The 12,594-nt window shown below is 39.9% G+C and overlaps 1 protein-coding gene across 6 annotated transcripts in view; it reads left to right on the forward strand.

The window, feature by feature from the left end:
- Positions 1–12,594, forward strand: part of IKZF2 (IKAROS family zinc finger 2) — a 101,175-nt gene that overhangs the window by 46,711 nt on the left and 41,870 nt on the right. For 5 of the 6 annotated variants that reach the window (XM_014067817.2, XM_014067970.2, XM_087706368.1 and 2 more), the window contains one exon: positions 5,923–6,192. In XM_014067817.2, coding sequence (XP_013923292.1) covers positions 5,923–6,192 — 270 coding nt within the window. The remainder of the gene's footprint in view (positions 1–5,922; positions 6,193–12,594) is intronic. The other variant, XM_014067894.2, reaches the window with a different exon arrangement.

Genomic DNA, 12,594 nt, shown 5'->3' on the forward strand with positions numbered 1-12,594 from the left:
ACATAGATTATATTGCTGGACTTGGGGCATGTTGTGCAAAAAGTCAGCAACTTGCTTTTCATGAGTAGGATCAAAACTTTAGACTCTTTCCAGAAATCCAAATGGGATTTGGATTATTTCTTTTCTTGTAGCCTCTCATACTGCATAATAAGCTACATTTGAAATTAAGATTCTTAAGAGGAATTTATAATTTGGTACGCTAGTCTGGGATTATGCTTTATCCGTAATATTAATGTGATACAATTGTGTAATATAATGTCTAACACCATCCTAAGAGAGAAACAGTTTTACAAACCATACAAGCAATTTAGCTATTGCGCTAAACAAAAACTGTGGTACTGTAACAATAAAATAAAAGCATTATATGTGGCCTTGCATATCCTTGGGAATAGCTAAAATGATTCCTTCAATCTTGTTTTTATCAGGCATATAGTTCATAGCTCATATGTGCTGTTGTGAGATACATGGATGAAAGTTATGCTAGATGCTCAGATACAAAACTATCAATCTTGTGGGAAAAATGTAACCTTCATGATATCTTCCTCACTATGAACCTGGGGCATAAACAACCAGGGAATGTTATCCTCTGTGTTAGTGTGTCAAGGTTCAGTCTTTATGGTATAAGGGGCACAGTTGTTAAGAATCACAGCACATTTATCATATCTGTTTCAGTGATAGAGTTACATAAAATGGGAATCCTTTGGCTTTGTATTATCCTACACAGTGAATTGCTGTAGCTATACAGGCTTGAAGGCTTCTAGATTTTAATGAGTTTACCATTTTAAATAAATAGTCCCTCGGTTTTCCCTAACCAGCAAACAAAACAAAAAAATTAAACAAACAAACAGAAAACCCACCTTAGAGAAAGTGTGCCTTTACTTTCTCAGGAAGCTGCCTAGTGCCCAGCAACAGAACATGCTTCTTCTTGTATTCAGCAGTCTGGAAGTAAACTTTGGGAATTCCTCCATGGAGATATATAGAGGTTGTCCAATAATCAGTCCTTTGAACGGTTGGCAGATTGAGAAATCTAGATAATGTACTGCAAGTACTTAGAATTTCTTGATTTTTTTTTTCAAATAAACATTCAAATTAGTGAAGGCATAATTGCTGATGAACAGAGAGGATGAATGGCAAATATTTTATATGAGCAATTCAAAAATATTTTCTGTGAGCATTTTCTCTTTCTTGGGGGTTAAAAATGCTAATGTGAGAAAATAAACATAAGCCAAAGGTGTTGGATGAACACTGTAGAAACAACAAGATGATACACAGATGCATAGATTTAATGAGATACCACCATGCTATTTATTTATTCTAAGAACAATGATAAAAACAAGAAAAGTTCACAATCTGAACTAATTTATATATATTTTGAAATACCATCTGTCACTGCAGACAGAACAATAAATATTGTAAGCCTGGATGGGCCAAAACCCCTGCCTCCCCCCATCCTGTGAAAGTTATTTATTTGCAGATTTTCAAACGGGATAATAACTCTAGGGCCTCAAATAGATGAGGGTCTTCTGCAGAAACATGAGACAGAAAGGATATATGTATTTTGTTCTACTATTCAATACTTCAGTCTTTCAGAGTTTGGAGGGTTTTTGCTGCTTCTTCACATTTCAGAATCCTTCTGTTCCTTTTACTTATATAAGTATTATACTTATATTAATAGAAATCCAACTTGCTTTAATTTCACCAAATGTTTCAGTGATGAAATATAGAGCTGTGTACATATTTCAAGGAAAATCTTCACTTGTTGTAAAAAGTACCATGAAAACTTGCTTCCCCATCATTTGCACAGCCACAATAAAATAAAAAGAGATGAGGCTTAAAACTGTTTGAATGCTCTTATCCACAGCTAAGGCAGTAGACAGGTCACATGGCATGTGGACCGGCATGGGGGAACCAGTCTCTTTTTTCTGTCCTGTTGTAACTTCAGTCACTAAATGAATGATTGTAGGTCAAGAACTACCTGTACAGAATAAACCACACTCTGTATCAGTCTCTGCTTTACTTGCTTGCTATCGGCTGCCATAGTAATGGGGAGGGTGGGGGCCTGTGGTATTTGGGAGGGGGGGAATTGCTAGGTGCTGGAGGAGTTATCATGAAGGGAGTTTTGGTCTCACCATCTTCTGCGCATGTGTTTAGGCTTGGTCAAGGTTAACTGTCTCTGCCTACCAACTGAATGAGGCCAGTTGAAGATGCATCCAACATGACACTTTTGGGAGTTGCAGATTGGACATTGAGTTGGGGTAACTGGGGGGGAGGATCCTGGGTACACATTCGCACCTTTTTGCTTCAGATCTTGCTTTTCTTTAGCTGTTTTCATTTCATGTCCAGTAAAAGTACCTTTTTCTCTAATCAAATGGAGTTGTGGATACTGAATGAGGCATGCCTGAGGCTATGACATACTGGCAGTCCATGGGCAAATATGATGTTCAATGGTTTTTTAAAAAGTTCTTCAAATGTGCATCAACACTACAATGCCTTTCCATTTAGCAATAGCAATAGCAGTTAGACTTATATACTGCTTCATAGGGCTTTCAGCCCTCTCTAAGCGGTTTACAGAGTCAGCATATCTCCCCCAACAACAATCCGGGTCCTCATTTCACCCACTTCGGAAGGATGGAAGGCTGAGTCAACCCTGAGCTGGTGAGATTTGAACAGCCGAACTGCAGAACTGCAGTCAGCTGAAGTAGCCTGCAGTGCTGCATTTAACCACTGCGCCACCTCGGCTCATTTAATATTGATTTCAGGATATAAGAGTCAAATTGGGTCAAATAATAAAAAAAAGGTTTATTCCTTGCTTTTTATTTGATATTCCATTGTTTGCTTTTTATTTGGTCCTCTGTGAGACATTTTTATGAAAGGTGAGATACAGATGGAATACGTAAATATGCAGCTCAGAATCACTTAGATAGTGAGATGGATGGCATATAAATTTGATTAATAAATAAAAATAAATATAAGGGTAGCATCTGGCTTAGGGGCTCACTGTAGTCCTCTACCTCCGCCTATGTGGCTGTCCGTCCTCTAATTCTCAAACTTGGCAACTTTAAAATGTTTGGACTTCAACTCCCAGAATTCCCCAGCCAGCAAGCGGTTTGAACAATACTTCTCTAATGCATCTATTTCTCCAATTCTGCTCCAAAAGAGGAGCCACGGGGTCTTCTATCCCCTAGCATATGCCTGCTCCCAGCAGTTTGCCAAAGTCCTGTTTTGAAACCAGTCATGATGGAGAAGGGAAGATACACTGAGCATAATTACTGTGCCTTTTCCTCAGCACAAACATCATAATCATTATTCACGTTGAGGGGAAAAGATTTTATATTTTTTCCAGTCTCGAACAGGACGGCTGCTTATTTGCTGCTATTATGAGGGAGTTAGTGACCATCTAAAGTGGGGGGGGGGTGCTTCCAAACTTGGCAACTTTAAGACTTGTAGGCTTCAATTCCCAGAATTGTGCAGCCAAGCAGGGGAATTCTGAGAGTTAAAACCTACAAGTCTTAAAGTTGTCAAGTTTCGAGATCACCGATCAAAAGGTGTCTGGCAAATCTAGTTTCAAAAAATCACCTCCTAGTGCAGTGTTTTTCAACCTTGGCAACTTGAAGATGTCTGGACTTCAACTCCCAGAATTCCCCAGCCAGCGTTCGCTGGCTGGGGAATTCTGGGAGTTGAAGTCCAGACATCTTCAAGTTGCCAAGGTTGAAAAACACTGTCCTAGTGTACAGGTAGAGGGAGAAGAGGCTCCAGGCCGCTTTTGCTCCCAGAGATTTTGGTCAGGGCTGCTCCTTCTCCACCACTACTACTGCTTTCTGGGCAGAGCAAGGTTAAGAACACTCTCCTTATCCCCTGAGATCTTGTGTAATTTTATCTGCGCGCAGGACAAACCCCGCTCCTGACGAATTCTTAAGGGATCACAGTGATAAGACTTGAATAATTTTTAGTCTCTTGAGTAAAATTGATTTTAAAATGTTGTTTAGTTTTGACAAAAAGTGTGAATATTTCTTTCTTTGACTGTATCACTTTTGGAAATATGCCTTACAAATATCAGTGCTTTAGAGATATGAAATTTCCCAAAAATTTGGACCAGCTTAAACATTTTCTAATGCAGGAATAAATAGATTAAGAGATAAGAGTGATACAAGGAGTGTAAAAATAAGTAGATTTAAGAAAACAAATTTAGAAATAGACACATTTTCAAGTACATTGAAATCTGATTTATTTCTCAGTTCTTCATTGTTTTTAAACAATGTTACCTCCCTGCGTCCCATCAGATCGCACAGGGAAGGCCTCCTCCGAATTCCATCCGCCAGTCAGTGCCGACTGGCGACTACGCGGAGGAGAGCCTTCTCAGTTGCAGCTCCGACGCTTTGGAACGATCTCCCCGTGGAGATCCGTACCCTCACCACAGTCCAGGCCTTCCGCACGGCCCTCAAGATCTGGCTATCCCGTCAGGCCTGGGGATAGGATTTACTCTCACCCCGCCCGAATGTTGAGTGAATGTTGTGTTTTATGGTTAATTTTTTTTAATTCATGTTTTTCTTTTATGTCTTGTTTTGCACTCCCTTCCCCCATTGTTGTAAGCCGCCCTGAGTCCCCTCAGGGAAAAGGGCGGCCTATAAATGTTCAATAAATCTAAATCTAAAGATTGGTCTGATTAAAACTCCAGTTAACTTGTAAGTGCAGTGTATCAAGTTATCCTAGGCAGAAGAAATTGCATAACTATTTGTAAAGAGTCCGGGTGATCCCTTCTGTAGCAGCATTCCCCTCCTTGGAGAGCTGCAATTTTTTTCCTCTTAGTCCCAGAAGCAGAGGAAATATTCACACAGCAACAAGTGCTTCTGGCAGGTTTCTAGTGATATAGGACAGAGGAAAAGGACAAGTGGACCTTTTTAATGCTGAGAGCAGCTTTGATTAGGGACCAAAGTTATTTTCTGTGGAGTGTGGACCTTAATAAATTCTACAAATAAAGTACCGTGTGAGAAAGAACTGGACCTAAATATCTGTGTAATTCAAAAAAGTCTTTTGTTTTATTGATTATTCTTACTGCATTCGAGCAAGGAGTGAGGAAAAAAATTAGTATTACAGGATAGGGAAGATAGTGTTAATAAATACTTTAGGCATGCAACCAGCATATTGTTAGCCCCGCTAATTGTGGTCTTCTTTCCAAAGGACAGATATAAGAAAGTTTCTGAAATCAAACAAAGAAGAAACAAAATAAGAAAATAAATGTCTATTTCTTGTCCAGTAAAATATTTACTCCCTTTATTTTTAAGTAGATGCATTTTCTCAATTTAATTTTTTTGTGTGCATGCATATTATTTTAGCTATAGAGAAAAGTGTGTACTAATCAAGTGTTTTAACAGTTTGGATTGATTTTGAAAGAAAGCTACTTTTGGTAAAATTTCCATTGGGAGGGGTAAAAACTCATGTTGCAGAGTAAATGGTTCAAGATTAGTCCTTTGAATCTCCCAGTTAAAGTGATTTTTGGTATATTGGAGTAGAAAGAGTCTGCTTTGCCTGAAAGGTTGTTGGTCAAAATATAACACAATTCAATATAAAGAAACTTGTGTGTTTCTATAGAACAAAACGTGTTCACAAATTAGTAGGGTTCATCTAAATCTAAGGGAATAAAGAAAGGAATTACAGGAAAGTAATGGATCTTATTTGGTCTCAAGAATTTGACTTGAAGATACAAATGATATTTACAAATAATAAAAAATAGCAACTGCTCCTCTTCCTGTATTTCTGTCCTGTTCCTTGATTCTGTAGTTGTGTCCTGGCTTGTTCATATCCACATGTGTAAGATTAATGCAACAGTATATTTGTGTATTATTTTCACAAATGAACGTAAGGGAAACATAATTATTTTTAATACGTCTCCTCCTCTTCCTCCACCTTTTTCTTCTTTTGCAGCAAATTCCATAAAGCGGGAAATGCAAAGCGATGATGAGGATTCTAGCAGAAAGCATCTAAAGCGGGAAGATGGGATCATTGGGCAGGATGAAGGGAGCAGTTTAGAAGAGCCCCTGATTGAAAACCAGGAGATTGGGGAAAACAGAAAAATGCAGGAGCTGTCAGGCGAGGGAGGAATCCGGCTTCCGAATGGTAAACTGAAATGTGACGTCTGTGGCATGGTTTGCATTGGGCCCAATGTGCTTATGGTACATAAAAGGAGTCACACTGGTAAGCAGCCGAAAGAAAAGAAAATGTGATGACTGCCTTTGGCATCTGATGTTGATATTGCCTCCCTCTATTCTCTAACATTTCTCCAATTCATCCTTGATAATCATGTGCAGTAATGGGAAAAAAATTCTTTTCAAACTTTGCTTACAAAGAAGTAAATATTAAAAAAAAACATGAATTCATGTTCTTACATGAAGAAGAGCCGAGGTGGCGCAGTGGTTAAATGCAGCACTGCAGGCTACTGCTAGATCAGCAGGTCAGCGGTTCAAATCTCACCGGCTCAGGGTTGACTCAGCCTTCCATCCTTCCGAGGTGGGTAAAATGAGGACCCAGATTGTTGGGGGCAATATTCTGACTCTCTGTAAACCACTTAGAGAGGCCTGAAAGGCCTATGAAGCGGTATATAAGTCTACTGCTATTGCTATTGCTACCTCTTTCACAATAATGTTTGAGAAATGATACTTTCCATATTAAGTCTCCTTCACTGTGAAGGTATATACTAAACTGGCTTATTAATATGAACCTCTCTTTTTATTTACAAAATCCTCCCCTTCTACCATTTCTGGAAGCCACTTGGTGATATAAAACATTTACTAACATTAGAACATCCTTCACAAGAAAGACACAGAGACCAGGGACAGGTTCAGCATGAAAACCGTCTACCAGCTCTCAGTCTCTGGATGCAAAGCAGTCTCCATTTTCAGAGAAATCTGAATTTATTGAGAAACTGTCAAGAATGACATATGGTTAGACTGGACTTAGAAATCAAATTTTGGTGTGTTTTTGTATATTCGCAATGAAAACTAATATTCATGTGCACAAACCTTCTGGAGATGGTATCCTATTTTCTTCACTATGGTTCGGTAGCGGGAGCGTGCGCACGAAGCACGTCTGGGCATGTGCAGAACCTTCTGCATGCACAGAAGGTTCTTGATGATGTCAGAATGGATGGGCGGAGCCTCGTGCCACCATCGCTACCGGTTCACCCGAAACAGTGCGAACCAGCAGCATACCACCTCTGAACACCCCCGTCCCCATCCTTAAAAATGCCAATGCCTTAGACTGATTAATACATCCCTATCCAAAGAACTCTGGGATCAGCTTGCTGGAACTTTCCCCCTTGTTTTGTTACGTATTATAAGAAGGATCTAACCCGTCACTGCTTAATTAGATATCTTGGTAGTTCCTGGACTAACTAAGATAGTCACTCTACCAAGAAACCAGGACTTATTTTTTTCCAATTTTCGTGTTTAATATGCCTGTGGATAGAGAGGACTCTATCCTTACTCTGAAGAAATGTGTATAAAAGCAGACCAGAGGGAGGTTGATGGATTTTTCTATATGTAGATGTGTTTGACATATACTTGTTTCGTAATGCATTTTGCCCAGTAATAACTCTATTCCAGTAACTTATCTGATAACTTGATCCTGAAAGTGCTGGTCTCTTCAGTCTTGTCTGAATAGCATTTACAAGGGTTTCGTTCTTTCCTTGCCTTTCACAGAAATATTGCAGCCCCATTTGGCAGGGACCATGTTCACTCTGCCTCTTGCATTCTGCTTTCCCTTTGTTTCCAGCGTAAGCTGCTTTCCCCAGACAACGTCTTTTGTCTTTTGCTCTCTTCCTCCAGCGCTTCCCTCCAGAAATGCAGGAACAGTTTCTGTCTTTCACACTTTAAATATATTGCTCCCAAATAACTTCTATTTAGCAAGCTGTTGTGCGAAGAGCAAGGAAGATTTGTTTGTACGGGAGAGAACGATCTTTCTCTCAACTTTTCTCTATTCCCTGCTTCCATGTACAACTGCCTTTTTCTTTTCTCTCTCTCGCTTCCTTTCCTCAGAAGAAAGAAGGGAACGAGACTAACTCCCTTAGTTTTGTCCCCTGGAGGCTGATTAAGGTGAGGTACAAAACAACAACAAGAGGCCTGTGTTGTCAAAGGAAAAGGTTGCAAGGAAAGAGGAAGAAACCAGAATAAGGTTTTTTGTAGGGAAAGGATGGCGGTTTTCCTGAGGCCCTTTTCCTCAGCCAAGAGAAATGGAAATTAAGCAGAGCAGAGCAGGTTGTTCTGTCTACTTAAGGACAGATGGGCACTACTGGGATGGACAGGTTTGCTTTTCTGTGGGCAGGTAAGACTTGCAGAGAGCCATTCACCAATGTTTCCCCTTTGTAACCAGTAGCGAGTGCCTTATCTCTCCCCCCTCCAGCTTTGCAAAAGCCTTCTTCATCTGTAAAAGAAATAAAACATTGGGGTGTTAACACCAGTTTTAGCTGGTACTGGTGCTGACTCGAATGGCAAGGTGCCAACCCAATTTCTGTCTGTTGTTTTGCACAGTCTCCCTCCAAATGACTGGGAAGACTGCCCCATGAGTTTACTCCTATGTAAACTGGCTAAAGAGTTTCCTGTTTGCAACAGAGCTTATGACTGCAACAGGAATAGCAATAGCAATAGCAGTTAGACTTATATACCGCTTCATAGGGCTTTCAGCCCTCTCTAAGCGGTTTACAGAGTCAGCATATTGCCCCCAACAACAATCCGGGTCCTCATTTCACCCATCTCGGAAGGATGGAAGGCTGAGTCAACCTTGAGCTGGTGAGATTAGAACTGCTGAACTGCAGATAAGTCAGCTGAAATGGCCTGCAGTACTGCACCCTAACCACTGTGCCACCTCGGAAGAATCCCTACCCTTTTCAATTCTATGTCCACTCATTTCATTATCAATATATCTTTATTGGTGTGCTGCCCGTTTGACTTGGCTTTGCCTTGGAAATGATCTCTCACCCTCTTTCAATATTTTAACAATACAAAAGACTGCACACCTGAAGTAGGAAACTTAAATGTTTGTTGGGACTGCTCAACAGCAGAAAATTTCTACAATAATAAAATATCTTCCAGATAATGATCCATTTCCACAGAGTAATTACTCTCCCTATTTGTATCAAGGATGTTTCTTTTTAAATCAAGGAAGTTTTGTATCAAGGAACTTCCACAGCTGTATAAAGGAAGGTTCCAGTGATAGATCTGTTTTTCAAGAAAGAATGATTTCAGCCAGAAGAGACCATCTTCTTAATTCCTGAGTCTGAGATTCAGCTATCCACTGCTCCGTCATCTTATTTAGATTCATCTTCTGTTTGTTGGAGCATATGTACCATATTTTTCAGAGTATAAAACGAAACTTTTTCCCTCAAAAAAGAGGCTGAAAATCTGGGTGCGTCTTATACATCGAATACAGTATTTTTGCCTCCCGAAGCCCTGCCCTTCACCCAAATGGCTGTGCAGAGCTTGTAGGAGGCTTTTAGAGAACTCCTGGGGGCTGGGGAGGGCAGAAATGAGTAAGAAACTGGCCATTTTTTGCTCAATTTTGCCCTCCCCCAGCAACCAGGAGCACTCCCTAAGCCTCCATAAGGCTATGCATGCAATTTTCTTGACGAAAAATGGGCCGTTTTTTACTAGTTTTTGACCCACCCCACACCCCCAGGAGCACTCTGCAAGCCCCCCAATGCCTTTTTAAAAAGGGGGGCTGTTTTTGCATAAAACTGGCCATTTTGGGGAGGCTTGCAGAGTGCAAAACCTTTTTTTTTCCTTTTGGAAAGCTCTTTAGTTAAAGTGATTGATGAGAATTGCATTGATCAAGTGCTGTGCCAGCAGAAACAAAGTCTTAGGTGCTGCAGATTGTCAGCGATTTCCTTCTCCAGCACATGAATAAATACACCTGGAAACATCTACCTACCTACACTCTCTCTCTCTCCCTACTAAACTACTGTATTTCTCTCTTTCTCTCTCTCTATCCCTCTTATCTACCTACCTACTCTCCCTACTAAACTACTGTATTTCTCTCTTTCTCTCTCTCTATCCCTCTTATCTACCTACCTACTCTCCCTAACTACCTACTGTATTTCTCTCTTTCTCTCCCCCTCTATCTACCTACATACTTACCTACTCTCTCTCTCCCTACCTACCTATCTACTGTATTTCTCTCTATATATATTTCTCCCCCCTCTCTCCCTTTATCTACCTACCTACCTACCTACCTACCTACCTACCTACCTACCTATTCTCTCTCTCTCTCCCTACATACCTATTGTATTTCTCTCTCTGTCTCTCTCTCTCTCTATCCACCTATCTACTTTTTAAAAAAATTGCCTCTTCAAAACCTTGGTTTTTACTCCAGTGCATCTTATATTCCGAAAAATACGGTAATCTATCATAGCCTCTAAGAAACTGTAAGCATCTGCCCCTTTCTTGATTCAGTGAAGATATAGTTGTACATCATTTTTGTATGGTATGTATGATACCATACTCAAAATTCCAAATTTCTTTCTCCACAGTTTCATGTAAACTTTGAATAGCAAGAATCAAATCCTATGTATAAACAATTTCTTAAGTTACTCTCTAGTGTTGGTCCAGCAGATAGGAAAGGAACCTCTGATTTCTCCCAGCTCCCAAATCACTGAGACATTTATCAATATTTCTAATTCAATAATATCAAATGCTGCTAAAAGGTCTAGAAGGTTCATTGCGGTAGCATCCCCTGTCCTTCTCTCCTTTCAGAAGTCACAGAAGTCTTTCGTTGCTGTATCCAGGCTCAAAGCGAGAGTAATTGGCTTCTTTCAGACCAGTGACACCTTGCACAAGTGGTTCTATCTCAGTAGGAAAATCATAGGATCCAGCTCTAGCAGCACAGCCTCTTTCAGGATGTCATCTCCTTGCATAAAGAGACATTAACTGTTTCTTACCCATCTGGCTACGCTTTCCTGCCCAGCTGAAATGAGCAAAGTCCTACAGAATGAAAGGTTCTTTCCTTGGCTCTCAGTACCTTTCCAGTCATATAGGACAGTACTGATCTGGAGTGGCATATTGTACAGTGGCTTGCTTTTAGCATTAATTGGCAACGATCAGATCTGAAAAACTATCCTGCATATTGGAAATATTAGTTATCTGATTCTGCTCACAGAAAATAGAAATCCAGATTGCTTTCCCTGCCTGTGTGAGAGACTGTAATTACTAGGAAACTACATAAAAAGATCAGTGTTACATCCAACATTAGGAAGCCTGGATCTGGCTATTACAGTTTGATCCGGTTTGTAAGAAGAAAACATGGTAGCAGACATTCTACAGATGCAACATTAAGCTTGTTTCCATGCAACATATCAAATCACAATTTACTGACTAACCCATTATTGGCTGAATTTACACAACACATCAAACCATAAACCTAAGTTTATGAAATGCAGAGACAATTTTGACAATATGTCAAAATGTTAATAATTTCCTTTGGTGGATATATGAATCAACTTAAGTTTTTTTATGACTGGCTAGTTCCAGAGGAAAGTGATTGGGTCATAATCAGGATACGCAAGGTATACTTTCTTATTACCTCTAATATTCTCTAATTTTAGGCCTCTATTATTTTCTAGTACTCTCTAATCTTCTGCCTTTCCATTTTATGGAAACATAATCATGATTTATTTTATTTATTTATTTATTATTAAAATTTATATGCCGCCCAATCCCAAAGGACTCCGGGCAGCTTACAAAAGAAGAAAGAAGAGAAAGAAAAGGAAAATAAGAAAAAGACAGTTTAAAATTCACAAAACCACATGCATTCATTCTAATCGGGGCTGGACCTCAACAGTGAGGTCAACAGCCCCAGGCTTGCCGGAATAGCCAGGTTTTCACCGCTTTTCTGAAGGCCATGAGAGTGGGCGAGGTCCGGATCTCTGGGGGTAGCTGATTCCAAAGAGTCGGAGCAGCCACAGAGAAGGCTCTCCTCCGGGGGCCCGCCAGCCGACACTGTCTGGCTGACGGCATCTGAAGGGGGCCCAATCTGTGGGATGTTAAATTCAGATTTAAAAAAGAAAGTGGGGAAGGGGAGAGAAATTCCAAAAGCCCACAAAGGATTAACAAGCAAAAACAGGAGAGAAAAATTGAGAAATGAGGAATATCCAACCTAGAGCAAAATATGACTGCATATTTTCTTGAAAAGATTAAGACCGGCTCAGAAATAAATTGCGTGCTCTGTATTGTATATAGCAGATTGTGGGATCAATCTCTGGTATCGCTGTTAAAAAAGATCCCAGATGATTTAGCGGAAACTTCCTGAGGGTTTGTAAAGTTGGTGCCATTTATAACACGTAATGCTCAACTTAATACTCAGCTGTAGTGCTTCATCTCACAATAATGTTGTTTCCTACATTCAAGAAAACGTGTAATTGTTTGGATGTTTTTATATGGAGAGCAGTGTGTTACAAAGTAATTGTCACTAATGTACCCTGGATATAAAACATAGGAATTCACTTTAAAGCCGTTTCAAATGTTAGGATATGATCTACTGGCAGAGATAATTTGGACACTTTATATTCCAGGCACTTCAGCATTTTTCTAAAGTAACATTATGATCTTAAAA

Source organism: Thamnophis sirtalis, unplaced genomic scaffold, assembly GCF_051295495.1.
Source record: "Thamnophis sirtalis isolate CommonGarterSnake01/CBP01778 unplaced genomic scaffold, rThaSir2_p1.2 scaffold_1, whole genome shotgun sequence".
In the NCBI taxonomy this organism is placed as follows: domain Eukaryota; kingdom Metazoa; phylum Chordata; class Lepidosauria; order Squamata; family Natricidae; genus Thamnophis; species Thamnophis sirtalis.